At 34.3% G+C, this 27,882-nt stretch overlaps 1 protein-coding gene across 2 annotated transcripts in view; it reads left to right on the forward strand.

Annotated features, from left to right (window-relative positions):
- sff (sugar-free frosting) overlaps positions 1 to 27,882 on the forward strand; it is a 46,289-nt gene that overhangs the window by 6,349 nt on the left and 12,058 nt on the right. For both annotated transcript variants that reach the window (XM_036358140.2, XM_036358141.2), the window contains exons 2-5: positions 14,884 to 15,773; positions 16,731 to 16,825; positions 20,983 to 21,209; positions 23,329 to 23,479. In XM_036358140.2, coding sequence (XP_036214033.2) covers positions 15,686 to 15,773; positions 16,731 to 16,825; positions 20,983 to 21,209; positions 23,329 to 23,479 — 561 coding nt within the window. In that variant the 5' untranslated portion in view covers positions 14,884 to 15,685. The remainder of the gene's footprint in view (positions 1 to 14,883; positions 15,774 to 16,730; positions 16,826 to 20,982; positions 21,210 to 23,328; positions 23,480 to 27,882) is intronic.

Below are 27,882 nucleotides of genomic sequence, written 5' to 3' on the forward strand. Positions count from 1 at the left end.
ATTCCGACCCAGTCGCTGACATTTGCATTTATACACATATACACACACATACATTTACATACAAGTACATAAATATATTCTCTTTATCCTTTGTGCCTTCGCGTACGCGCCGTCTTGTGGCTGTTCATTTATTATTTGTTTTTGCTCTTTATGTTGTTTAAAGGTAAACGACATTATTATCCTGTGTGAATTTCTTCTAATAACACGTTCTAATGGCTGACGTTGCCATTTATTTGTCGTTGTGGCAATATTTTTAGCAATTTCACTTTAATTTGTCGCTTATAACTTTGCCGACGAAGGAAACCTGTTATGGATTATTCTTCGAAGAAATTGTTCAGATCGTACTATTATAGCATATAGCTGCCATACAAACTGAATGATCAAAATCATGTCCTTGTATTGAAAAGTTTTCTAATTGATCAGATTTCTTCACGAAATTTGGCAAGTATTGTGGTCCTAGGCAAGGGTACAATATCCGAGGGAATTGTTCAGATCAGACTACTATAACATATAGCTGCCATACAAACGGATCGATCAAAATTACGTTAACTCTTCTTTATGTCCTAGAAGAAATTTCCAAATAATAGGGTAAGAAGTCTACCCAGTATTTTAAAATGGATTTGCGCGTTGCTGAAAATCTTGTACATCCTGGATATCGATGATTTCTGCTTCTATTATATTATATTTTTGATTATATTATACTATATTGTTGTAACTGAACAAGCGGAATACTGACATAATTCAGTAAAAGCAATCATGTCAAAAGCGCCGATCAATAAGATTATGTTCACACATATACTTAAATACAAATGTATTTATATAGTCAAAGATAATTGCATTTAAAATACTCATATTGCTCTTCAAAACAGTACTGCAGGCAAGCATAATTACACATATTATATAATAACCACAAGCTCGCGCAGGAAAATCAGATTAATTGTAGGCCTTTAGTAGCACGAGCACATGGTACGTATAGTAGGTTGGCATACAGATTGCATGCAAGTATGGCAGATGCAATTAGCGATGGTATTAGGGTGGGCCGTAAAAAACTTGCAATTTTCGAAAAAAATTTTAACTGCAAACTTTTGTATCCGCTGAGGAAAGCATAGTTTAAGGCGCATTTCGATATTTGTTTCTTCCGTTACTGGTGAGGCATATATACAGCTCATATGATTTATAAAACTTCTGAAGATATCTTTTCGTTATATATATGTATGTATAAACATTGCATATAAGGCATATATAATTATTTCTATAAATTCAAAGGTGTGTAAGCGTCTCTGCTGCGAGTAAGCAAATTAAATGCTTGCGGTCTCTGCGCTGTTTACAAACTTGTGGTTATTTTCCACAAACACAGCAGCATCCTGACAGCAACGTGTTCGCTGTAAGCGTTGTTGCGGTTGCCTCACATTCGACACATTTTAATTCAATTTAACTGCGCGCAATTCAGCGCGTCAGCTTTCACTTTGACAGCCATCAGCGACAGCGTCCAACATTAAGCAGCCACTTATCGCTATCTTAACGTCTATAACTTTAACTTTGACTGCTGTATTAAGCCATGCGGCCCCTCAAATACCCTTAAAACCGCTGGTTAGCCAACACCACTGGCAAGTTGCATTCATTGCATAACATAAATATTTATTTCGACCTCAGTGTGCGGCAACAATGAGAGTGATGTCGATGCGTCTCCATTAAAACCAAGCTTTGAGCGTGTATGTATGTGTGTGTGAGCGTGTGTACATACTGCAAGCCATGCTCATGTTAGCTGTGTTGGTGTTGATGTTGTGTGGCAAAATAAAATGAAATTGTCTCAGTTTGCCTGCGGCCTAATTGCCTTATTACAGGTACAACACAGGACATGCAGGATGTACATGGCAGGAAAGCTGTCGTCAAGTTTTAATGACCATCACAGCAAAGTTGCACATGCCACGGATATATCGATGGGCTCGCAGCGACACATACATAACTGCTTACACAGATATTTATATATAACTTTAAACAATTGTAGATACGAATTTATGTATATAACTACATACAGACGAGTGTCTGTTTGCAAGACTTTTATAATTTGCGATTGATTACCTGACATTCATGTGCCAATATACGATTAATGTTATTTTCCTATATATGTGTTTGTGCGAATTATTGAATAGTATTTTTCTACGAATTCTGCTAGTATTTAGGTAGAAAAAATATGTTTATTACTGAATAAGCAAAAAAAACCTTAACCTCGGCGCACCGAAGCTATAATTCACATGTGCATTTTTTATAGCAAAAAAGGGTATTAAATGAACTTTATCTTGATGTTAGTCAGCTAGCGTGGAGGACAGATATATAGTGCTTCCATTTAAAAAAAAATTTTAAAGATTGTAGCGCTGCCTTGCTTAAAAAATTTTCATGACTACTGTCAAATTAAAAACCTTTAAAGAGTTGAAGCAATATTGCAGTTGGAACCTGGACATCAACTTGGCAACTATATATTTTACAAAGATAAGTAAATTTTCTATTATTTTTGGCCATTAATCAGGTTATGTTAGTACTTTTGTTAGATTAAAGAGTTGTTCTAAACTTGATTATAATCCTTATATACATAAATCATGGAGATCAGTGGTTTACGATAATGCAAGCCCGCACCGCTTTACTTAAAGCACACCAAAGTCTAAAGAAAAAAATCCATAATAAACCAAAAGTTTTACGCAATAATTTAGTAACTGCAATTTGACCACTCTACACATATTTAATGACATGTTGATGCTTCTTTGATATCGATTAAACAATTATATTTAGTATACTGGCTTGTCACAAAAATACGTGACCTTAAAAAGTACCTGAAGAAGTGTAGACGAATAAAGTTAATGCAGTTGTAGTCTTTGCTGATGTCATGCATAACCAATTGTATGAAGCAAATTTTTGGAGGTGCGCTTTCAGCAGCAGCTTAAATGATATTAAGAAGTTTGCTACTCATTTTTTAAACATTCTTGGTTATGAAATTGTATCTTTTGCTAAAATTCATTAGTTTTAAAACTTTGAAAACTTTTGAGCGAAGTATAGTTTTAGGCGCACTTCCATATTTGTTTCTTGAGTTGCTGGTTATGCATGTATACTTTTCAATTTATTTAAAAGACTTGCTAATAATGCGCAGAGAGCAACATATTTTACTTTAAAGAAAAATGTGTTTGAAAATTCTTAAAATTGTTTTTAAATTGCTGAATTTTCAGCAACCAAAAAAATTCATTTACTAAATTCCCTAATTATTTCACTTTACAAGCTTCTGAGAATATTATACTTTTAGGAGCACTACTATAATTATTCCTCAGTACTTTTAATGCATGTATACTAGTAAAATTATTCATAAAACTTCTCAAATTTTTCAAATAAATTTTTCAATAAATTTTTCCAATACATTTTTTATTATAATGTTAAATGGCATACATTTTCTTTCTATGTGGTATAGGAAAAACTGACGTACTATGAAAATAGTTAAATTTAAGCCACTCAAAAATATAATGTGATGTAATTTCTTTACATTCCGTTAATGAGAAGTGTCCAAGAGCAGTTGGTTTTAGAGGCACGTGAATACTTTGAGAATGCCTCAGAAAAGTATAACTTTAGGCGTCGTTTCTAACTTATTTCTTCAGCTACTGGAAATGCGTGTTTGCTTCTTAAATGGGCTATGAAGTTTTGCTCAAACTGAACTTCTAATACAAACATATTTTCGATTATCATAAAACTATTGATTACCCGTCACGTCGGTAAAATTGTGTCTGCTCATGCGAGTAAGATTGCAAAACTGATGCTTAACTTAGGCAATGATTCGGCTAAAATATAGATTTAACACGCTGGCCTGCCGTTAGCAGCTGTGTGGCTGTACAAAATTTTCGCCATTTCAAAACGATAAAATCATTTTAGACCACTTTTTTTACTGCTGTTTATTGATGGCTTCTGCAGAGTAAGAGTAAAAGAAGTTGCTTAACAAAATATATGCGGCGCACGTCAGTTGCAAGCATCAATAAATATGACTACACCTTTTATATACTTTTCCCATCCTGTTTTCATTTAGGCTTTTTATATGTAGGAATAGTGGTTAGAAACTGAAAGCATAAACTGAAAATAATAATAATAATCAAAAGCCAACACAAAACAAACTACCCAACTAGCGAACCGGTAAACTAGCTGGCCAGCACTGCACAGTTAACCGACGATCGACGGAAAGCATTCAACGACCCTAACGGCTGCACATTCAACCAATTGAACAACTAAATCTATTCGCTTTTGTGACCCCCTGAAGCCACATACACGTACAGCGCTCGTACTTAACTGCTGACCGCACCCACAAACACACACATATACACAACAGCGCAGTCATTACCGCCATTATAACCTTGACCACTCGTCGCTTTCGTTCCCCTAAAGTTAACCACAACTCTGCTGTTTGTTTCCCTTTTCAATTCACTTACTTTTACGATCCGTTGAATTTAGTGCTTTACGACTATTTCATATTGAAACAAAACAGCCTGTACGAAATTATTTTTCAAAAAATTTGTGACTGTGTGTATATGTAAATGTGTGTGTGTGTATGTTTAATAACAAAAATAATATTGTGCTAATTAACTAAGAGCCGTAGACTATTTTTGTCTATATTTATATATATATAGTACACTCATTATTTAATAAAATCTAAATGATGAAAGCGGCATGTTGGGGGCCGTTGTGCTCGACTGTGGTTGAGGAAATACTAGCTAATTGAGTTAGAGCACGTCAAAAGAAATTATTTGCTGACTTAACATTTGAACTGTATACAAATATGTTTATTTCAAACAAAATTATTATACGACTAATTTTATTTGCAATAATAACAACAAGACCAGAGCGTCATGGAACAAAAGTACAGCAGTAAATGCAAAAAAAAAACCATTAAATAAGTGAAATAATGAATGCGAATGAGATGTGGTAATGAAATTATTTAAGAAGCCGTTATTTTACGCGCGTAATTGGCGTTTGTTACTAAAATGCAAACAAAGAAATGTTTCTAAAACTTTTCAGTTCAGCTACAGAATCCTCTTTAACATATATTAACTTTCCTTTAGTAAATAATTCCGAACAACAAGTAAGTCGCTTGTGCTCGCGGAATTACTTAAGAGTGGAAGCAGAGAACTTAAAACAATGAGAAGATGCAGGTTCGACAGCGAACAATTTGTAGGATTTTATCAAGGAGTATAGAGGCGGCGAATATTGAAGAGAATATATATGTATGCCAAACTGGGAATATTGATATGCTATTTGAAACATATTCCCTTTTATTGAACTATTATTTATTATTATTTTTAAATTATTTTATGTTAAATCATTTTAACTTTCTTTTAAAAAGTTTCTTGTATTCATGCTTGGGCTTATGAAGCCATAGATAGCCTACCTCTGTAGACAACCTTTGCTTGAAAAGCTTATGTAATGCCTTGTTGTTTAGTAAAAATAATGTCGATGAATTCCTCAAAGAATACTCTTCCTCCTATAGTTCTATACAATTTGACATATCAGATTAAGAATTGATACTGCTTTTATAAATATCACGCTACTACTGGCCTCTGCAGAATGAATATGCAACATGAAAGCATTTATTTACATCATGAAAAAATTATAGAGAATCTTATTAAAACGAAACGGCAGCAAGTCATAGCAGATATTATGAGCCAAAATAATTTACATACCTTCGAAAAGCATATAGTATAAGATGCGGTTACTTCAAGGATATTCATCTTTGGATGTAGCTAATAACAATTTTTTTTGGAATTTGTAGGACTTTTGCAATTTAAATTTTATAAATTTAGTAAATAAATTTTTAAATATACACATATGTTTTTATTTGGTATACTTTTTGGCAAATGAAGATAATATATTACTGTCAATATTCTTTCATTCAGCTAATATGATTATGAGCACTTTATAATAACTTTAATAAAAATAGTAGTGTGACTTTGCTAAAAATATGCCTAAAGGTAGGCAACATTTTTTAATACATTAAAATAATGACACTAGCGCCAATAGTTTCTTACAACTGTAACAGAACTTAACTGAAGTAGAAATTAAAATTTACTGGTATAGTAAATATATATATTACTTATATATTCAATATGCCTAGAGGTAGGCAACAAAATAATGACACTAGCGCCAATATTTTCCCACAAGAACTCTAATAGAACTTAACTGATATGGAAAGTACAATATACTCGTATTTCTAATATATTATATATGTTATTTATATCTTTATATATTCTTTCAATCACTATGATTGTGATGGCTTTAAAATAACTTCAATAAAAATAGTAGTGTGACATTGCTAAAAATACGCCTAGATGTAGGCAATCTTCCTTGAAATATATTAAAATAAACGCTAAAGGCAATTTTTTTTTAGCACTTTTCGAAGTTTACAACTCTAAATATCTAAGCTAAAAGCTCTTAACTGTAGTTACGAGCATGATGTACAAAAATATCAAAATACTTATACATTAAATCAAATTAGCGCATTTTATATAGGTTTAAATAACTAAACACCACTTTCTCCCTTCAAAAAATGCTTCTCATGTCTGAGTGCGAATTCCAACACAGTATGAAAAAGGCATTTTATTCAAGAAGAAGAGCAAATTAAAGAAATAAAGATATTTCTAAATCCCAGCCGCTGAACAAGTCACGGCTGATTATGAATTCTTTTCTCCGCCATTTCATTTTTCGCATAACCAGCAAGTAAATAAAAGTGGTGTTGTTGTTGTTGTTGTCAACCAACAGACAACAACGACAGTAATTGGGTTTTAGCAACTTCAAAGTACTCAACGTTATACCGAAGATTAACTCACATTACTACACAGACACTTGCCGGTTTGTATGAAAGCAAATGAAATGTTACGTATACGCAGCGTAGAGCACGTACATGGACAATTGTAAAGCAACTGCGGCAGCAAGCATGCAATGTTAAAGCGTGTTTGGTCCCTTTTTCCAGCTGACACGAGTAAATTTGCTTAATGTTGAGCGACCTGTGAAATTGGCAGCGTTGAGAATGCGGTGAACTCACGTTAGTTGTATGTGACTTCAAACTGTCCACTGTGAAAAAATGGTATTTGAAGTTTAGCATAGCGAGGATCTGGCATAGCAGATAAGGAAGAAATAGAATTTAAATTGCTAACATGAAATATGGCTGCATTGAGGGCGGTCGCTCTTTGTGAACTGTCAGAAGCTGTCAGTTCAGATGTAACGATTGCTTTTGCATACATATTTCTATGCGTGTCTGTGTCGTCGTGGTTAGAAGCAATCAAAGCTATGCCGCCAATAGCAAGCGCTTGTTATAGATTGACAGTTTCAAGGCTCCCAACTCATTTTCAAGCACAAGCGCTGCCCCGCTGTTTGCTCCTCCCTACATTCACGCCTCACTTATTGTTCACTTAGCGTGAATTCGTGTCAATCTCATTTTGAAATTGAACGAAAACGAGCGGTAAGCAAAAAATATGTAATGTCCCCTTCATAAAATAAGAGAAAAATATGAGAAAAAGAAGAGAAAATTTTATGGAAATTCGCATTTCATCGCCGTTATTACATTAAAGTTTGATTACCATTTTGGGAATCCGCAAGCTACCGTTACTACTCCGCTGGATAACGGTATTGCGCTTTTGAATTGTTTTGCAGCGCACATATTCCACTTATATATACATACAAGTATATATAGCTATCAATTTGAAAGAACTGGTGCTCAGGTGTGCCTTCCATTCTGATGGTTACTTGCGAAAATAGCATTCTCATGTTGCATGTAGCGCAATTTGATTACTCATCGTCATACTCGCTACGTTTATGGCATTATATATATCTATATATGTGTTTGAAAAGCTTGTTGAGCGCTTGTTGGAGCTATGAAAAAGGTTTGTTTGTGGACGTGGCGTCATTCAAAAACTGACTTTCTGCAACACACATATCGACTTAGAAACTGCTTTGGATTAGTTGTTGTATTCTTCCAATTCGTCTTTAGTCAAACATGACTTCTAGCCATTAGTCGACCATCAAAAAAGTCAATGAAAATTATCTATAAACAGATCTTTACACTTTGTTTATGAGACCACTAACTAAGCTGGACTCAAGTATATGTAACTCGGGCTTCGGTTATACTCATATTGAGTTTTGGACAAGAAAATTTGCATGCGTGTTTAGAAAACCTCAGAAACGTGAACATTTTCGCTGATTGTCAAAATTTCTAACGGAAGCATACAAAAATCAAGAAAAAAAAAGTTCGGTACGCATCACAAATACAAAACATTCCTTACAGGAACTTGATTTTGATCGACCAGTTTGTATGGCAGCTATATGCTATAGTGATTCGATCTGAAAAATTTTTTCGTACATTACATATTGTCTATGACAATAATCCATGCCAAATTTCGTGAAGATATCTCATCAAACGAAAAAGTTTTCCATACAAGCACTCGATTTCGATTGTTTAGCTTGTATGACAGCTATAAGCTGTAAGTGGTCCAATATCGGCGCTTTCGACTAATGACCGCCTGCTTGGAGATTAAAGCACGTGTGCAGAATTTCAGATCGATATCTGAAAAACTGAAGGACTAAGAATATATGCACAGGCAGACAGACAGTCGGACATGCTCAAATCGACTAAGCTCGTTGTACGCATAACTTTTATATACATACCTAATAGGATCTCCGACTATTTTTACCCTGTTTATGGTAAAAAAAAATATATATAAGAACTGTTAAAAATTTACATATTTGCTTTCGGTTTCCGAGATATAAATACTCTTTTTGAACAAGTGGAACGGAGTATAACTATGAGTATTTGATATAGATGATTTTGTTTACGATTGAAGCTCAGTTGTTGTATACGTCAGTGACTATTTGAAAGCTGCTTAATTTTATTTTTATATGCTAAGATGTTTAAATTTGATATGAAAGTAGTGTGGTAGTTTATAGTGATTCTGGTGGAGTGGGTTTTCAGCATAATGATAATCCATATATATGTGCTATGTTTATTTAGTTAGTTTTTAGTAGTACCAGATTGAGGCTGTTACATTTTTTGACAAGCCACTAAAATAAAGGCAACCAAAACGATTTGAAATATTCATTTTTTATACTATTTGTGGTATCTACTTTAGTTCTAAGCTGTCAAAAAGTGACGTAGTGATATTTGGTTGAATTTTTTTCACATAAAATATACAATATAGTTGGTTGCCAAAGGAAAACTGCGGTATTTTAAACAGTTTTTACCTATAATATGCATAGTATAGTTTAAGTTTTATAGTAATCGAGATATTAATTTAAATTTTTTCGAGTGACAGCAGTGCATTCAATGCATTTGAGCTGTCGGTATTATTGACTATTTGGAAAAATGTTTTTACTGTCGTAGTTTTGTGCTAGTAATAAATTATATAGGTTCACTTAATACTATAAAAATCAGCACATCAGAGCAAAAAGTGTATTTTAAAACATCTATTTGTATTTGCTATCGTAGTAAAAACCCTGCACGCATGATTTAAGCTCAATAAAAACAATTTCCAACACAAATAATTGTCATTTAAGAATCCATAACAATTATACAAAATAGTTTATCAAAAAGCGCAGCATTTGTGGTCGTATTACCCTCGCTAAACTGTGTGTGTGTGTGTCTAATTGCATCAGTTAATAGTGCAGAGTAGAGCGCATACTGTACGCTCGCCACACTTAAAAGTATTCACGCACAATTTAATTGCATTTAAAACATTTTAATTACATGAGTACAAACATATGCTGACTGCTATATAATACCATATATGGTGGCACTCATACACCTACAAATAAACATAACTCGTAATTTGAAATTCATGCAAAAAGCTGAAGCTTGAAAAAAGAAAAATTGCACATGTATTACTCGCTTGGCCTACCATAAAGCACTGTATATTTATTAGAACAAAATGGCTTATTAATGTGTTTAAAGAGGTCAGCGCACATGCAACGGCATGTGCTAGAGTATGCATTGGTACGTTGCAAGGGAGGGAAGGCATGGCGATTGCCAGCGATAAAAGAAAAATTACGCAAAACGAGAGCGTAAGTAACTTGCCTTGACTCGCATAAATCGTAATGGCTTGCTTCCGCACTGTGCCGGCGTCGCTGCGGACGTCACTGCTGTTGTCGTCGTTGTTGCTGTTGCCGTTGTTATTGCTGTTGGTTGTTGTTGCTGCAGCCAATGCTTCTGTTGCTGCTGTTGTTGCTGCCACAGTCACAGCCTTTTAGTCTACTTGCCTCAATTTCTTTCATTAAAAATTTTATGCGCCTGCCTCTGGTCAGCGCGTCGCTGCCTGCATCGCTGCTCGCTTGCTTGTGCTCATTTTTGTTGTTTACTTTTGCTTTTCTACGCATTGAGAAAATTTTCGAGAATTTCGCAACAAACCAGCCGCCATCATTTATGCAGCGCACATACATGCGCCTTTGTCTTAACACACACACATACACATACAGTCGTATATATGCATGTATGCGTTCGCTTGTTGTGCGCTGGCATGTCCTTATTCCTTTCTCACGCAAAGCCTTGCCTACTTTGTTGCTGTTTACATTTAAAGCTAACTAAATGGAAAATGGAAATTTTGCCTTTTCAATGTTTGTGGCATGCTGCCACTGCCACTAACGTTACCCTTACTGTTGTTGTTGTTGCTACTGTGTTGTAAATTGCTGAATGTCATGTGCAGTGTGTGGCTCGCACTCGACGGCGTTGCGATGGTGTTGAAAGGGGTGTGGCAGGCAGGTACTTATTATTGTGAATGTGCCGTTGCGGCATACGAGTATATTTTCAAAGCTAACCACAGCGCACGAGCTTCATGTTGTAGTCGTGTAAGCGTTTCTGTACACATGTGCCGTTTCACATTTTTCAAAGCATCGTTTTAGGCGCTCAACACATTTTTCATTTTTCAGTCGGATTGCCATTTGCTGAGTTGGTTCTCGTGTTATGCGCTGATTGCACTGCTGATAGCGGTGTGTTGCTTTGGTGTTTTTAATAATATGCAATTCCGTTTGTTTGCTGATTTTTCTCTTTTTGAAGTGAAGTGACCGGCATAAGAATTTGTATGTTTGGTTTATGTTGATGTGTTCTTAACAAGATAATGTTGGAATATTTCAAAACCAAGCGGTACTTTAGAACTTCTTGCACTGAAGTTGGCGGCAAATGTTGAGGTGTTGATGCAAGTAAATTAATTTTTATAGACTGAACAAAGAATATTAAGTTTGCCAGAAGGTTTGTCACCTAGAAGTTAACGACTAAGACCCTATAAATATATATACATAAAGATCAGCGTGGCGTGCTGAGTCGATTGCCGTCTGTCTGTCTGTATATACGCAAATAGTCCCACAGTTTTTGAGATAACAATCTGAAATTTTGTGCACGAGATTTGCTACCTAAGAAACTGCTATTTTGTTGAATTCGCTGATATCGGTTCACTCTAACATATTGCTGCCATACAAAATGAACGATCAAAATCAAGTCATTGTATGGAAACATTTTTATTTGACAAGATATCTTGATGAAATTGGGCATGCATTATTTTCCAAAGCAACGCTATAGTCACCAAAGTATTTGTTTCGATCGGACCACTATAGCCTATAGCTGTCATATAAACATACCTATCAAAATCAAGTTCTGGTGCGGAAAACTTTTTTGTTCGAATAGATATCTTCACGAAACTTGGCATGAATTATTTTCCAAAGCAACGGACCATATGATATTGATTATCCATATTGATTTGTATACTCATACACAAAAGCACATTGATTGACCTTACTAGCACACATACTACTTCCTTTAAATACAAATTAATCCGCCTTTAATCTTCACTCTTTCTTTCTTATCCACACAACCGATAGTTATTTTTCAATTATGCCAACATTCTTTTAATTTTCAACCAACCACACACTTGTCTTGCTATAATTTTTCACCGCCAAAACTTAATTGCTGCATTCAACTCCTTCCACAATAATTTACATTTTTCACTCCTTCATTGGCAGTTAATGTATGCAGTATTTTCGCTCTCAATTTACGGTATACACGCACACACATAAACACGCATGTATTTTTTAATTTTTCCCAGCGTAGCGCTGCTTTCTTATTTCCGTCTTTCCGGTCGAATTTCCGTCACCTCGCCTTTAGGTACCACCGCTACGTTTCGCCTTCCTTCCGCCATTGGCAACTTCCTTCCGCTGAAGTGCGCCGTCAGCGTCTGCTCACATGCTTGGTGAGGTGGAAGGAATTTATATATGCTCGCAATAAATATATTACAATTGTTTGTATGCTCGTGTATGTGTGCCTGTATGTGTTTGTGTGCTTATGTTTATGACATGCGACCTAGTTGCTCCATATACGCAAATTGACTTTCTTTCAAGTAGTTGCGCCAACAAATAGCAACACTTACACATACGCATGGTCGCCAGCTCACTAACAAGCACACACATACACACACATGTAAGCATTTTTTATTTACTACTCATAAACGAAATTTCTGCCATTATATGAATTTCCATACACAATTTCGGTATCTACTCGGGCACTTCTGGCACTTGTGCTTCTTTATTCACCGTTATCGCCACTTGTGTCGCACTTGTGCACAACTTCTTAAAGTCTACGTCATCTTAAATTTGCTACTCGTCGCTTTGTGCTGTTTTTCCATACAGATTTCGTTGCCATCATTATGCTTCGCCTCGTTTTTCATAACTTACACATATACATGTATAAATCGCGCATGTGTTGAGTGAATCTCTATGAAAATAAAATACCGTCTTGATGCTCCTTTGTCCTTCTTGCAAAATCCGTGCTGTATTTTTTGCCCGCTTGTTGGCTTGGCAGCTCACTTTGCTGCATTCGTATTTGATTTATCTTCCAATCGTTTAAGCAGACACTTAAGCTTTTGCAGCGTTTTAGCGCATTTTCGATAGCTTTCCTTGTGGCCTTGTTCATTTGGCGTCCCACATTAAATTCGGTTAATTAAATTTATTAAAAAAGGCCATTCATTATACGGTTTTGACACTCTGCATGCTCATTTATAATTATTTTCATTTGTTTTTTGTTTTTTTTTTTTGCTTCGATTGTAATTCGGTGGATTTAATTGAGTGTGGGAATTCAGGCAAATGATGTAATTTTCAAAAGAAATATTTTTTAAGAACGACATTGCAAGATATTTATACCCAGAACAGGGTATACAAAGTTTGCCATGAAGTTTCTAACACCTAGAAATAGATGTCGGAGACTATATAAATTATGTGTATGTTTAAATGATCAACATGGCGAGTGGAGTCGATTTAGCCATGTCCCTTTGTCTGTCCGTCCATCTGTATATATAAGAACTAGTCCCTCAGTTTCTGCGATATCGATCTAAAATTTGGCACTCGTCCTTTTCTCACCAAAAAGCTGCTCATTTGTCGGAATGGCCGATACTGGACTACTATAACAGGTAGCTAGCATACTAACTGAACGATCGGAATAAAGTGCTTGTATGGAAAACTTTTGCATTTGACGAGATGTCTTCACGAAAATTTGTTAAGGTTTTTGTTTAAGTCAATGATGCAATCTCCGAAGTGTTCGAAATTTTTCAGATCGAGTGACTATAGCATATAGCTGACATACAAACTATCCGCTCGAAAGAATTCTTGTAAGAAAATTTTTGACTTTGTTAAGGGTATTATGGTTTCGGTGCAGTAGAATTTTACGTGTTCTCTTGTTTAGGGTAAGGAAGTAAGTATGATTTCAAGCTGTCAAATAGATATCGTTGCTTAAAAAAAAAATTGTCTCGAAGTATATTCTTAAGATAAGCGGCTCAATACTATAAAGGAATCGAACATATTAACTTAAATAGTTATTAAAAGATATACCCTTTCAAATGGCGACTACCCAAACGAAAAGTAATTTTATCGTCTATAACCTCACTTACTAGTTGATCAATTTTGAACCGGACTGTCAAAAAAAAAGAGTTTTCACATATTTTAAAACAAGTCATTATTATCGCCATAAAAATAAGCTTCTGAGACAAAATAAGGTATATCAATATGGATCATTTTAAAATGAGCGAATTGGAGGTAAATGTGTATGTATAACTAAAGATTGAACGAGCTGCCTTGGTGCCTTAGCGACGGTTATAATTTCACAAATATGTTATACTTAGATATGTCATCTTCAATACACTCCAAAAACCTTCAAATAGTTATTCTATGTTAACTTTGATATATATATATCAGATATATATATTTCTTTTATTTTTTGCTGTTTTTTTTTAAATATATTTTTGTTTTGTATATTATAGCGTACAAAATCATCAAATCATTTTTTAATACGCAATACATTCCTCTGTATTACTAAGTACGTTTCAGTTGTTAAGCCATATGGTATGTAAAAATTAAACTGCACGTAAATGCCGCCCACAGCGCCACCTACTGATTCAAACTTTAGACTAATATTTTTTAGATCACTATAGACTCACATAGGCTTAATCGACAGCAGTCGTTTTTCTGGGAAATGACGGCATACTTTTCAAATGCGACCATGGCTCTGAGCCACCGCTATGCAGCGTTTTGTGCTGGACTGTGGAACTTGTATCTAAACTGAAAAAGGACGAAATGTAATCGATAACTCAGATTTGTTATGACTCCAACAATTGTCGACCTAAATTTTAGAACTGAAAAGGTTTCGGCAGAAAATCGTAGATGTTGTAGTTGTAGTTTTATAAAAAGAAAATTTCAAACGAAAAACCACAAAAAATATCAATATTTATACCAAAAAATATAAAACCGCTCACGACCCCACAAAATCAAATTAACAAGCTCACAGTACACAGACTGTACCATTTGGCTAATCAATAACTATTTTTCAATTATATTTTGCAGATAAAACAACGAAAACGGGGAGATGAAAAGCGTCGAAATCAGTCTTTATTCGAGAGCAATTTTTTTTCGCAAAACCAATTAATGCAGCGATTGCGAACGCTCGACGCTGCAGCAACTAAAGCGAGAATTCAAAGAAGTGATGAAAACAAATGCAATTGCTGTATAACTGTAAGTACGGAAGCGCAAGAGGAAAAGCCAATAAAGCGCCAACGATATGCAATATCCACAACAACAACAACAGCAACAACAGCCATCAGCGTTGCAGTGAAAAAGTAATTAAAAACGAACTTTAACCCACATAACTACAGCGTTGGTGTTTATGCTGCAGCTGCGCCAACGCAAACGGACCGCCCACACATACGACCCACATATACATACATACGAACATACAAGCGAACACACGCGAAGAAGTGTTTGTTTAAAAGCGAAATAAATACAACTCAAAACCAAAAAAAAAAAAAAACATAAAAACAAAAAAGTTTTAGCAAACTTTTGAAAAGCATTGAGTTTGCTTAAAGCGCTAGAAACCAGCCGCTAGAGGGCGGCTAACGTGCTTCGAAAGAGCCTATAGTGTTTGAAGAAGTTGCTGCAGTAGTTTTCGGTGTGTTTGTGAGTGTATAAGTGTGTGTATGGAACTTGCAGCGTATCGTTGTGTGTGTAGTAGTGTAGTAGAAGCAGCGGCAGTGAAGCAGCATAAGCGAACACAAAAGCAACAAAAACAACAAGAACAACAGCGAAAACTGGTTTACTGTGCAGAGCAGCAGCAGCAGCAGCAACAACAACAGCAAGCAACGCTAACAAGATGCAGAAGGAAAATAATACGTCAGCGGAAAATTGCCAATTTGTGGGGCCATATCGTCTGGAGAAGACGCTGGGCAAAGGACAGACGGGTGAGTTCATTGACAAAAAAAAAAAACCAAAAAAACAAAACGAACGTACAAATAAAGAAAAAATAAGAGCAAACGTTAGTTTCGGTTGCAACGAAGCTATAATAAGCTTTACAAATAAAAACTTTCCATACAAACACTTGATTTTTATCGCTCAGTTTGTATGGTAGCTATATGTTATAGTGGTCCGAGCTGAACAATTTTTTTCGAAATTGTACCGTTGCCTTGGAAAATAGTCTATGCCAAATTTCGTGTAGATATTTTGTCAAATAAAAAAGTTTTCTATACAAGGACTTAAATTTTATCGGTCAGTTTGTATGGCAGCTATATATTATAGTGGTCCGATAGCAGCGGTTCCGACAAATGATCTGCTTCATGTTGAGAAAAGGCGGTGTGCGAAATTTCAGATCGATATCTCAAAAACCGAGGGACTAGTTCGCGACATGTGCAGGGTATAAGAAGTGAGCGTAAACAGAATTAGCGTTAAAAAGTGCAGCAAGTAGGCAGAGTGTGTAGCTAGACTAAAGTTTTTCTGGATATGTATATCCAAGAATACACACAAATATGCACATATGCAAACACTTATGCGGTGAACTGTAAAAATACCCAGCACCATGCCAATTTCAGACAAGCTACTCTGCTTGCGCATTGAATGCAAATTGCTTGTGGAATGAGCTTCGCAGACAGCGGCGTATGTGTGGAATTGGTGTTTGCTCGGGTATTTGAAAAATTGTGGCAAAAATTGTTTGTTGTTGCTGCATAAATTCGGTTTGCCCACAATACAATGTTCAAGTGCGTATGTGTGTGTTTGTGTGACATTTTGATAAACAAGCCACGAATATATTTCGATTTTTCTTCAAATCGAGCACTTCACTTTCTTTATACTCGCACTTAAGTCCATACATATATATATATAGATATGCAAATTTATCTATATTTTGTTTATTGCTTTCTTTCTAGGCTTGGTTAAGTTGGGCGTACACTGTGTGCTCGGTCGTAAGGTGGCCATTAAAATAATCAATCGCGAGAAGCTCAGCGAATCGGTATTAATGAAGGTGAGTTCACAACTTGAAAACTGCAAGAGAGGTGAAAGAAAAGTCAAAAAATAGAAATAGTAATAAAAAATAGATAATTTCTTAGCAAATGTATAGCACAGCTGCAGACAGGCAGACATGTAAGCATTCATTTAAAGTTGAATGTGCGCCGTGCGGGGAAGCGTGTGCGACACGAATGATAGTGTAAACGATATAAGTCATTAGCCCAGACACGCAAAAGTAGTTGCAAGCAAAGCTTTTTGTGTTTTTTTGTGCTAGCGTTGTAGTTTAATAGTGAGCGTTGTTCGCCAAATTCATGTCACGTATACGCCGTGTTGGCTCAATGGTTGCTATAATAGTGTGAAACATCAAAAGACGTTGCAAACATGCTGCGAACAAGTAGCATACTGTTTTTTTTTTATTTAAGAAATAATATTGTTGCGAAATTAATCAGAAGACTCTTTGTTCTTCTTTATATATATATTTTTTTAAATTTATGCTAGAGGGTAATATACTTGTAAATATAATTATACTCGTATATACTCTAATGAGAGCTTGCAAATTCGTAAATATATAGTAAATTTCTGCTACAGTTAATAAGGCTGCTACAAATCAGCTAAACCTAGTGTGCAAGCTATCCGATATTTTTTCTAACCAACTCAAAATTGTTTGCCGTTATAGAGAACTTTTTGAAATCAATTCGCCAACATAGAGCTGCATGTATAAACTTTTACATTTTCTCGCCACCCTTTACAATTATAAAAACACAAGTTGGTGCCAAGCGCTACAGCGGTTCAAGCCACCAACAATAACAATAACAAAACCATCAGCACTATCCATTCAATTGGTTACTACATATGTCCAATTCCATTGTTTGATGTTTTCCTATTATATAAAACGAAAAGCAAAAAAACAAAAACATAAAATAAAATTGCAGTGTCCTTCCCCCAGTTTGCTTACTAACTGTTAAATGGTTAGCCTGCATGTTGGCCGAAAAATCGACAGCCGCACGCGAGCTAAATATTTGGTGTTCACACAAACACCCTGACGTACACATACGTACACATAGACACACACACAGTCGCTTGACTGCGGTTCAGCAGTGAAATCCTTTCGACAAATATTTTTAGTTCGGCTAGTTTTCGATTATCGCTTGTATGCTACGCTTTTGTGTCCTTTTTTACAACAAACACACACAGCCATATGTGTATAACTACATATATAATATAGATATTGTTATTTGCTGCCGAAAACCCAGAGCTTACTCGTATGTTGCCATTCTCAAGGGTATAAATATATTTCTGCTTGCGCTGGGTTTTTTTATATAATATTTGCTTTTGTTTTCGATTTTCGGTCTGCATTTTTTGTTTTTGTTTTTTTCTTTTTTCTGTTTATTAATGCGCACACTATTGTTTGTGGCGGATTGCCTGTGTGCGAAGCGGATATAAATTTTCATTAGTGACACGTGTTTTCCTATAGTTGACTAACAGAAATTGTGTATAATAAAGCAGGGCAAGGAAAAAAATTAAAAAAAACACCGGCAAACAACTATATGTGGGTGTTGGCGCTTTATTACCGCTCTTTTTTACTTGCAGCTGGTAATGCGCATAGCTTTGTGGTTAATGACCCTTCACGCTTAATACTTTTAATTTAAATGCAATTATTTTGGTTGGCGGTGAAAGTAAGTAAATGGCAAATTAAACTCGTAAAATACTTTCGTAGCCGAATCCATTCTGAAAATATTTATTCGAAATCATAATATTATATATTCTTTTGTCCTAGCTGCAATTTTCTTTCGGTTTTCATTGACATTGCTCAACTCATTGTTCAACTTCATGTCACCTTGTTTGTCGTAAAATCCTTATCCGCTTTGATTATTGAGTATTTAGGTCACGGAATCGTAATTTTTTTTTTTTGCGTACACAATAACCGAAAGCAGCTTTTCGATAACTTCATTTCACTTGAAAGCTTTTCACTGTAAGGAAAATTGGAAATTAATGAAACCCCTTACATTTAGTTGCATGCATCATTGTACATATGTATATGTGACTGTATGCATGCATATATAAAAATATATGTATGTACAACGAACAAATACATCGTAAGCTACTTTCACAGCTACACGTTGAACATGAATGCAAAGGAAAGCAAGCAAAACATAAAGTAATATTCGCTGAAAGAGTTTTTCTGGAAAATAAGTATATTTTTAGTGTATAAATGCTATATACTTAAGCAGCAGTAAAGCTAATTGTCTATATATTTTTTAGACAAATATCTCCGCAGAGATTAGGTTAAGTTCTGTTCGAGAATTTCTCTCGATTGCTTCAATTATTAAAGAAAATCGTCTCTGTAGTGAAAAATACACGGTTTTAATGAAAGTGTGACTAGAATAAACAACATTAAAGGTAAATGTTGCAAGGACCAATATACTGCTGGATTACAGATCCAAATGTATTTGGCGAAGAAGTTCGATTATTTTGTTCAAAGTTGAGTTGTTATAGAAAGTTGAATGGTTAACCAAAGTTGCGTTGTTATACTAAGTTGAGTTGTTATACTAAGTTGAGTTGCTATATAAAAGTTGAGTTGGTATGCCAAATTGAGTTGTTATTTAAACGTTGAACTATAATGTTAAATTTGAGTTGTTGTGTAAGAGTTGAGTTGTTATGTAAAAGTTGCATTGTTATGTAAAAGTTGAGTTGTTATACTAAGTTGAGTTGCTATGTAAAAGTTGCATTGTAATGTTAAAGTTGAGTTGTTGTTTAAACGTTGAACTATTATGTTAAATTTGAGTTGTTGTGTAAGAGTTGAGTTGTTGTGTAAAAGTTGCATTGTAATGTTAAAGTTGAGTTGTTGTTTAAACGTTGAACTATTATGTTAAATTTGAGTTGTTGTGTAAGAGTTGAGTTGTTATGTAAAAGTTGCATTGTAATGTTAAAGTTGAATTGTTATGCAAAGTTGAGTTGTTACTCAAAGTTTAGTTGTTAAGTAAAGCTTGAATTTTTATCTATTATTTAGGCCTAAATATTTATGAACAAATTCGAAAGACTATTTTAACAGCTCTCATATACTAATAGTTTAAACTAAATTAAGGTTGTATGCACATCAAAATCGACAAGCTAATTAACAACTTAATTGTTTCAAGTAAATGACAAGTTTGAAAGTGGTATTCAGTTATGATATGTTAGCCATACACAGTCTGCATAAACATTATTAAGTAGTTTAAGGTTGTGGAAAAATAACACTCGAATAACTTTGTAATAAATTTATTTTTAAAACTGTTGTTTAGAATTTTTCCATTAAATGTTGTTTTTTACAAACAAAATTTTCGCAACTCCCTACAACTTATACGTATTACAATACCTATCAATATATTAAAATTAATGTATGCAATTAAAGACATACTATAATGTATACTATAAGTAGCAATTAATTTTCGTCACGAAATTAATTCAATAATTGAATTAACTGATATCTGGTTCAATGAACTTAATGTAAGAAGGCTAATGAACCAAAAATCTAGGTTTGTTTTTTAACACAACAACAGTTATACATAATATCATTTTAATTACAATTGTATGCCAGTGCTATTGATTTAAATGAGCCTTAAAATAGGCAGCTTCCCTGAAGTGCGGCAAAAAGTATTCATAATTACCAGCATTTGGATTTTTGGTCATTAGAGATATGTGGAATTACGTAAACGAGAAGCTAATTGAGGTTTAAGCATTTTAATGACTCCCTGGTGAAAATCACTATTTTAAATACGAAATTATGGAAAAAATATTTTAATAACAATATAAAATGAAAGTTGTTCGATGGTGGTAGAGTAAAATGATAAAATTATATAACCTAAGTATAGCGGATAAATCATCAAAAATAGAAAAGTAAAATGTCCGGCGGTATAATAGAAAGACAAACTATAAATAACGTATTTATTCATAGAGCAATAATTTTTGTATATATAATATAAACTAGAGTACATCAATTTCAACAGAGATAACTTATCCGTTAGTGGCCCTGCAATTATACCCAAATATATTTACTAAACTAATTCTAAAAATATACATAATTGCCGTTTGCCTAAAGCTATTATTGTTTTAGTATATACCTTACTTTCTACCCGTGCCAACAATTTTCGTAGCTAATAACACTTTTTATTTCTTTCTTTCTCAATTTTTCAGGTGGAACGAGAAATTGCTATTATGAAATTGATTGATCATCCACATGTCCTGGGATTGAGCGATGTTTATGAGAACAAAAAATATTTATATCTAATATTAGAGCATGTTTCTGGTGGTGAATTGTTTGATTACTTGGTGAAAAAGGGACGACTGACGCCGAAGGAGGCACGTAAATTTTTCCGTCAAATAATATCAGCGCTGGATTTTTGTCATTCACATTCCATATGGTAAGTGAAATATATAAATTTTCTTTAACTCCGGTTGGAGCGTAAGGTCAAAATTGAAATATAGTTTCGTGTTATTATATCTTTTTTAATTATGAAAAAGCTTTTCTTCTTTAAATAAATTGTAGTAGAATTTTTATTTGCAAATTTTTAGCTTTTGTTGTATAGTTTTAATTCATAAATTAAAATGTTGTTCTTGGCAGAGCCTTTCATGACAGATTTTTAACTACATTTTGTCAAAATACTGTTAGTCTAATTTTCATACAAATTTTTGTACAAAATTTAAGTAAATCTTTGTACTAAATTTAAGTAAAGTTTTTACCCCTAAATTTTAGTAAATTTTTTGTACTAAATTTTAGTAAATTATTGGCATTAAATTTTACTTCCGTTCAACGTACTACATTTTACTTTGTTTTTAGTACTAAATTTCTTTAAAACATCTTTTGTCCTAGATATTAGCTTTCTTAAGTAAAATCACAAATTTTAGTTTACTAATTTTAAAGAAGCCAATTACACCAACAAAAATTTTAGTACGCAATTTTTAATAAGAAAAAGTACCATTTATAAACGTCGTAAGGTTTCCTGCACGAAATGTTTATAAACATTTTATGTCAAAATATTTTTAATACAATATTAACTTTTTTAGTACATTTAATGCCCTATTAAACGTAGCTATTTTTACGCATTATAGTTTTATCGTACGAAATAAATAACAAATTAAGCAAAATATACAGTTTATGTTATTTAGTTTTTCAATATTCAAGAGTTTTAGTTTTTGTATGTTTTCCAAGCACATAGTTTTTAGTAGTTAACCGCATATACAGTATTTTCACCCTGGCATACATTGATACTAAATTTTAAGCACTAACTAACATATCTATTACATAGTCTAAGCAACCAAATTTTCATACAATATTTTTAGTATAGTTAAAAAATATTAAAACAGCAAAACAATATTAATTTGATAATATATTTTTAACATACTAAAATAACCAGATCGTTATAAACATTTTTAGTACATTTAAAATGTGAAGTAAAACATTTAAACATCAAGCAAACCCCATGGTTGTACTAAAAATATTAATAATATTAAATTTTAGGTGTTTATCATATTTTTAGTATAATAATTTTAGAACAAAATTTTAGTGCACAATTCTCACAGTACTCGAAACAACTCAAGAAATGCTTGGAAGACAGTTTATTTTAAAACCAAAAAACCTTCATGGTTGTACTAAAATTATTTGTAATGTTGGATTTGAGGTAGTTATGATATTTTTAGTATAATAATTTTAGAACTAAAGTTTAGTATACTATTCTCGCTTTACTCGAAACAACTCAAAAAATGCTTGGAAGAGAGTTTAAATGATTTTAAAATGAAAATTTTTATAAGATTTAGTTTTAGTACAAAATAGGAAAATATATAAAAAATTTAGTACTTAGTTTAGTATGCATATAATGCATTTCATATAATATTTTAAATATTTTAGGTCAAGATTTTTAGTACTCTTATTTAGATGATTTAAAAAAAAAGACTTTTGGTACGAAAAATTAAAATATAGAAGTTTATAGTACTAAATTTCGTATGTATATAATACATATGATGTAATATTTTAAAGAGTTTAGACTAAGCTTTTTAGTACTTTTACTTTTAAGAATCTTTTAAAAAATGGTTTTAGTACAAAATATGAAACATAGCAGATTTTTAGGGCTAAATTTATAATTTATATGATATATGATAATGCTTTTAATTCTAAATATCAGGCAACTAAGAATTATTTAGTAGACAATTTGAATACCTTTATTTTTTAGAACACAAATTTAGTCGTTTAATTTAATTTTTGACTTCATTGCATTTTATTGTCTTCAATCTCATTTAAATTTACTTCCTAACAAATCCCCAAGCGGGTGCAACTTTAGCGCCTAATGGCGCTGCCAAGTAAACTTTCATGCCTAGCCAATTTGCCGCGTCGCCAGACATTAAATAACTTTTCCGCCTAATCTTCTAGCACCATCTACATACAAGAGTGAACACTCATGCATGCCTGCATTTGCATCTTTCCTCTCAAATATATGTATGCGCATAAATATTTCATCATCTCTTTTATTACTTCATACATTACAGTCATCGAGATTTGAAACCCGAAAATTTGCTGCTGGACGAAAAGAACAACATCAAAATTGCCGATTTCGGTATGGCTTCACTGCAACCGGCCGGTTCTATGCTGGAAACCTCATGTGGATCGCCGCATTATGCATGTCCCGAGGTCATAAGGGTAAGTGTAATATACTTATATAGCTAACTGTAAAGATTGGTTGATGACACGAGTGTCCAACGCCAAAGTTCGGCGTGTTGAGTGTTTGGCTACATAAAGCTGCAGAGATTTAGGCATATAGATTAGCAACAGCTTCCCAGCGAAGCACAGCAAAAACAACAACCACACATAGCTCTGCAGCAGTGTTAATTGATGCGCTGATGTTTGTATGTGGTATGGGTATGCGTACTGTTTGCAGCTTCCGTTTTTATGTAAAGTCAAATATTGTCCCGCATAAGCTCACCACTTTTGGTAACTGCTGAAAGCAGGCAGGCGGACAGGCAGGCAAAACAGCGCTGAAAGCTGTGCAAATACGTAGCTACCACCAGCCAGGCGCTGAAACAAACTGTATATATATATATATATATATATATCTATGATGTGTGCGACTGCAGTGCTGGTTGGGCAAGGACAAGTGGCTGGAGCCACTGCAGCATGCCAAATGAGAGCAAAAGTGGCCATGGCAGCCTGCTTCAATGTGTGCTAATAAGCGCCACGATGTATTTAGCATATACTGACATATCTACGTATATATAGAGACAGAGATGTCTGTATATATATGAAGTCAGCTATATACTATATATGCCTATATAAGCTGAAATCAGCTTCGTTTTTCATGCTCGCATACTAACTAATTCCGGTGATGATGCTAATGCCATGCTGCTGCTTCTGCCTATCAACGTTAATGGTAAATATTACCAATGTTCGCTCAAAAGCAACTATCCTACTTAGCTAACGGTGCACCTACGAAGTGTGATGCTGCTATTTAGGCTGTTAATTAGTTAATTATCTCGGTGATGGGGAAAAGTAACATAACGCGGATATTATAAAAAAATGAGATCGCAAACGATTAAAATTTTAAAAGGATTTGTGTTGGATATTGCATAATAATTTAAAATGAAAATCAAATAAAGAAGAAAAAACGGGTATTATAGCCCTTCACGAATAAAATAGCATCAATATAAGAACTTGATTTTAACCGGTCAGCTTATATGGCAGGTATAGGTTATAGTGGTCCGATATCAGCAGTTCCGCCAAATAAGCAGCTTTTTAGGGATAAAAGGGCAAGTGTAAAATTTCCGCTCGCTAACTCCCGACCCGACTCGTTACGCTGTTTAGATATATATATATTTTATTTATAGATATTTTTTTTTTTATTAGACTTTCCGGCGTTTACTCTGGGTGTTACAAATTTCGTGGCAAACCTAATATACCCTGTTGAGAGTATAACAATAATAATGATAAAAACAATTTTTTTTTTTGTAAATGTTAACTAAATATATAGTAGTTATATTGTTGTATCGTATGGTTGGAAATACTTGACAACATTAAATTTCGCTCTAAAGTTACAAAATATTAATAGAAATTGGGGTTATGTAAGTATTGTCTTTTGAGTTTCTTTGACGCGTATTTGACAGAAAAATACATTGGCGTGTGACGTCATGAGCGAAAGGAGGTGGAGGCCTGATTTACAATTATTATGTAAACTTGACAACTTGTCTCGTATATAGCAATGCTTGTCGCAATCTTGTCTCTCTCATACTCATACTTTATTCTTAAATTAAGAGCTACAGCCTTTTTTAATTTCATGCTTGTGCTGTTTTTTTTTTGTTTTTTGTGAGGCGCATCTTTATTTGTGTCGCCAAAGTGATGGCTTCTCCAATTTCGCTGCAGCGCTGTCAAGACTTTGTGGGATTTCTATTTAATTGTAGAAGAATGTAAAAACCTTCATACGACATCTTAGACAACCTCAGGCTTCATTGAAAATATCGCAATACATATTTAACTCATATTTTTGAAGATAATAATATAAACAAGAAAAATTTTAACTGCTAGAAAATCGAAGTATCAAAAAACACTTCCTTTCTTTTGCTGAATATGTCTTCGAAAGAGCATAAGACTATGTAGTAATTGGACTTTATAGTGGTTGGACTACAGTAGATGGACTACATAGTCTTCCGCTCCATAATAACACTGACTCTGACTGGGTCGAATCACAGTAAATTGTATGTGTATGAATTCCCAAAATAATCCTCATAAATAAATCATATTGCTTTGTGAATAAACTATGAGCACTGCCTATAGATTTTTATTACGAAGCCTGACTGAAGATGAAAAAATATAGCCTAGTGTAATGCTTAAGTAAGTAATGCGAGTTCCATATGAGGTGATTTCTACTTAGAAAGTACGCAAACGCTGGCAGCAGCAAGATTTCCTGCACTTTATGGAAGATTTTGTGAAAGGATCTTGGATTGCGGGCTTACAAAATCCCACGAAGTCGCTTGTGTACGCAGATAAGCACGAGATGATTGAGACTTTGCAAGCGAACAATCGCTGTAAAAAAAAATTAAGAAATTGATTGCAGTCCACCACTACTAAAACTCTTGCTTGCTGCAAATACATTAATAAATCATCTTTGGCTTTCTTACTATACCATTTTTATATTCATTTTCTCTCAGGTTCCCTAATACGTTTTAGATTTGAATAACTTAGTTATACGACGAACGCATAAATCTTACATAAATGTCAAAAAATATAAGCAGATAAGAAAATTCAAAATAAATGAAAAATAAAAGAAGCTGAAGCTGACACAAACAAGGCATTTAAGAAAAAATGAAGGAATATTAGGAAAACTCTACATATATACATATACCTATAGCTCTATAAATTACAAAAATATGCTAATCGAAAACTAACAATCAAACGCGAATGCCAGCTGTGACTTGAGGAGCGAGTGAACATGTGTTTGCAAGAGGCAAAGAGTGGGGTAACTTTGACAAAGAACGCCATTAGCCAGGCGGTGTGGTGGTCATGTGACATTCGCATGCGAAACGAAAGCGACAGAATATTTGTAGCATAGCGTACGCTGTTCACCGGTTGCGAGTAAAAAATGTATAAAATCACAAATATTTACAAAGTCATGCCGGCAGGAAGGAAGTGCGGCAGGCAGTGTGGACCAGCGACGAGCGTATTGTATACCACGCTGACATTGACGTGTAACGGCAAAATGCCAAACATGGTCGTCGACGAAACGTTGTAAGTGGGGACACATAAGTGGCACACAACAAGCGCATATTTCATATGTTGAGAGCTAAAGACGCACGTTCGCACAGACACACACACACACACATGCAGAGACGCATGCTTTGAGGCCGGCCAAGCGGGTCATTTCTGCTGGAGGACAATACGGCTGCAGGCAAGCAACTACAATAGCAATAGCAACATACTTGTATTTCTATAGCAAATTGATGGCATGCGACTGACAAGTGTAGCAATAGTTGGGTTGCTGGTTGTTGGTTGTTGGTTAGCTTGCTGTTGGCAGCTGGTGTTGCCAAGATTTGTGTATGCTGTTGCGATGCATGCACCCAATCAACGAAAAGTGAGGTTTAAGCCATTAAAATGAAATATTTGAAGAATCCAGACTTATTGCGAAGGTTTGGATAAAATAAGCAAATCTTAACGAAGTCGGTAAAGGTACATTAGTGGTCCCAATCAAAATGTTTCGACCAACGATTCTCTCTTACAGGTAATTACACCAGCTATTCAGCCGAATACGAAGTCCTTGTTGAAGCTGTTGGTTTTTTTTTTTTTTTAGATTATCCAAAGTCTTCTCACTCATACAAGTCTCTAAAGAAAGTGACCGCATAGCCTTCATCTCTAGAATTCAATCAGTTCATCTTCTTCTTAAAGTATGCCTACCGTACTTATTGTAAACAAAAACGTTTATGATATACCAGGCAAAGTTCAGTCTCGAGAGCTTTCAAAACTGCTACATGCCGCTTAAAGAAAGCTAAATTTTTTACTTCTTTCGGAGCACAAAATAGTACTTTATTCGTTTTCGAATAAGATGTGAACCATATATTACATTCATTGGTTTCCAGACGAAGACGGCTTTGTTAGAATCAGCACCATCTGTCGGTAGGCTGTGATTTCAAATCCTAATTGGAAGACGCCTAAAATTATGCTAAACAATTGAATTTCGAATAGAGTTTAGATCTTTTGGTCACCGAGAATTACTTTGACACAAAAATCGATCGGTATTCGTTTCGATCTGACAATATTTGGCTACAAGTCATATTCTTCGAGGTTCGGAATACCTGACAACCCGCCTAACCTTAAAGTTTCGAGTTTAAAAAATGTTTGCTTACTGGGTTATCATACATATGGTTTGCATTTTGTGCTTGCGTTGACAACCAGGACAAAACATGTAAACGACATTCTAGGGCAGTCTCAAACTGTATGAAAAAGATGGACGATGGCGGCGTGCTGAGGTATGAACATGCACAAATGAGCGTAAATGTATGTTTGTAGAGCGATGAACATCAAAAGCATTTTTGGCATACGAGAACATATTGCTGCCAGGA

This window comes from Bactrocera oleae, chromosome 6, assembly GCF_042242935.1.
Source record: "Bactrocera oleae isolate idBacOlea1 chromosome 6, idBacOlea1, whole genome shotgun sequence".
NCBI lineage: Eukaryota > Metazoa > Arthropoda > Insecta > Diptera > Tephritidae > Bactrocera > Bactrocera oleae.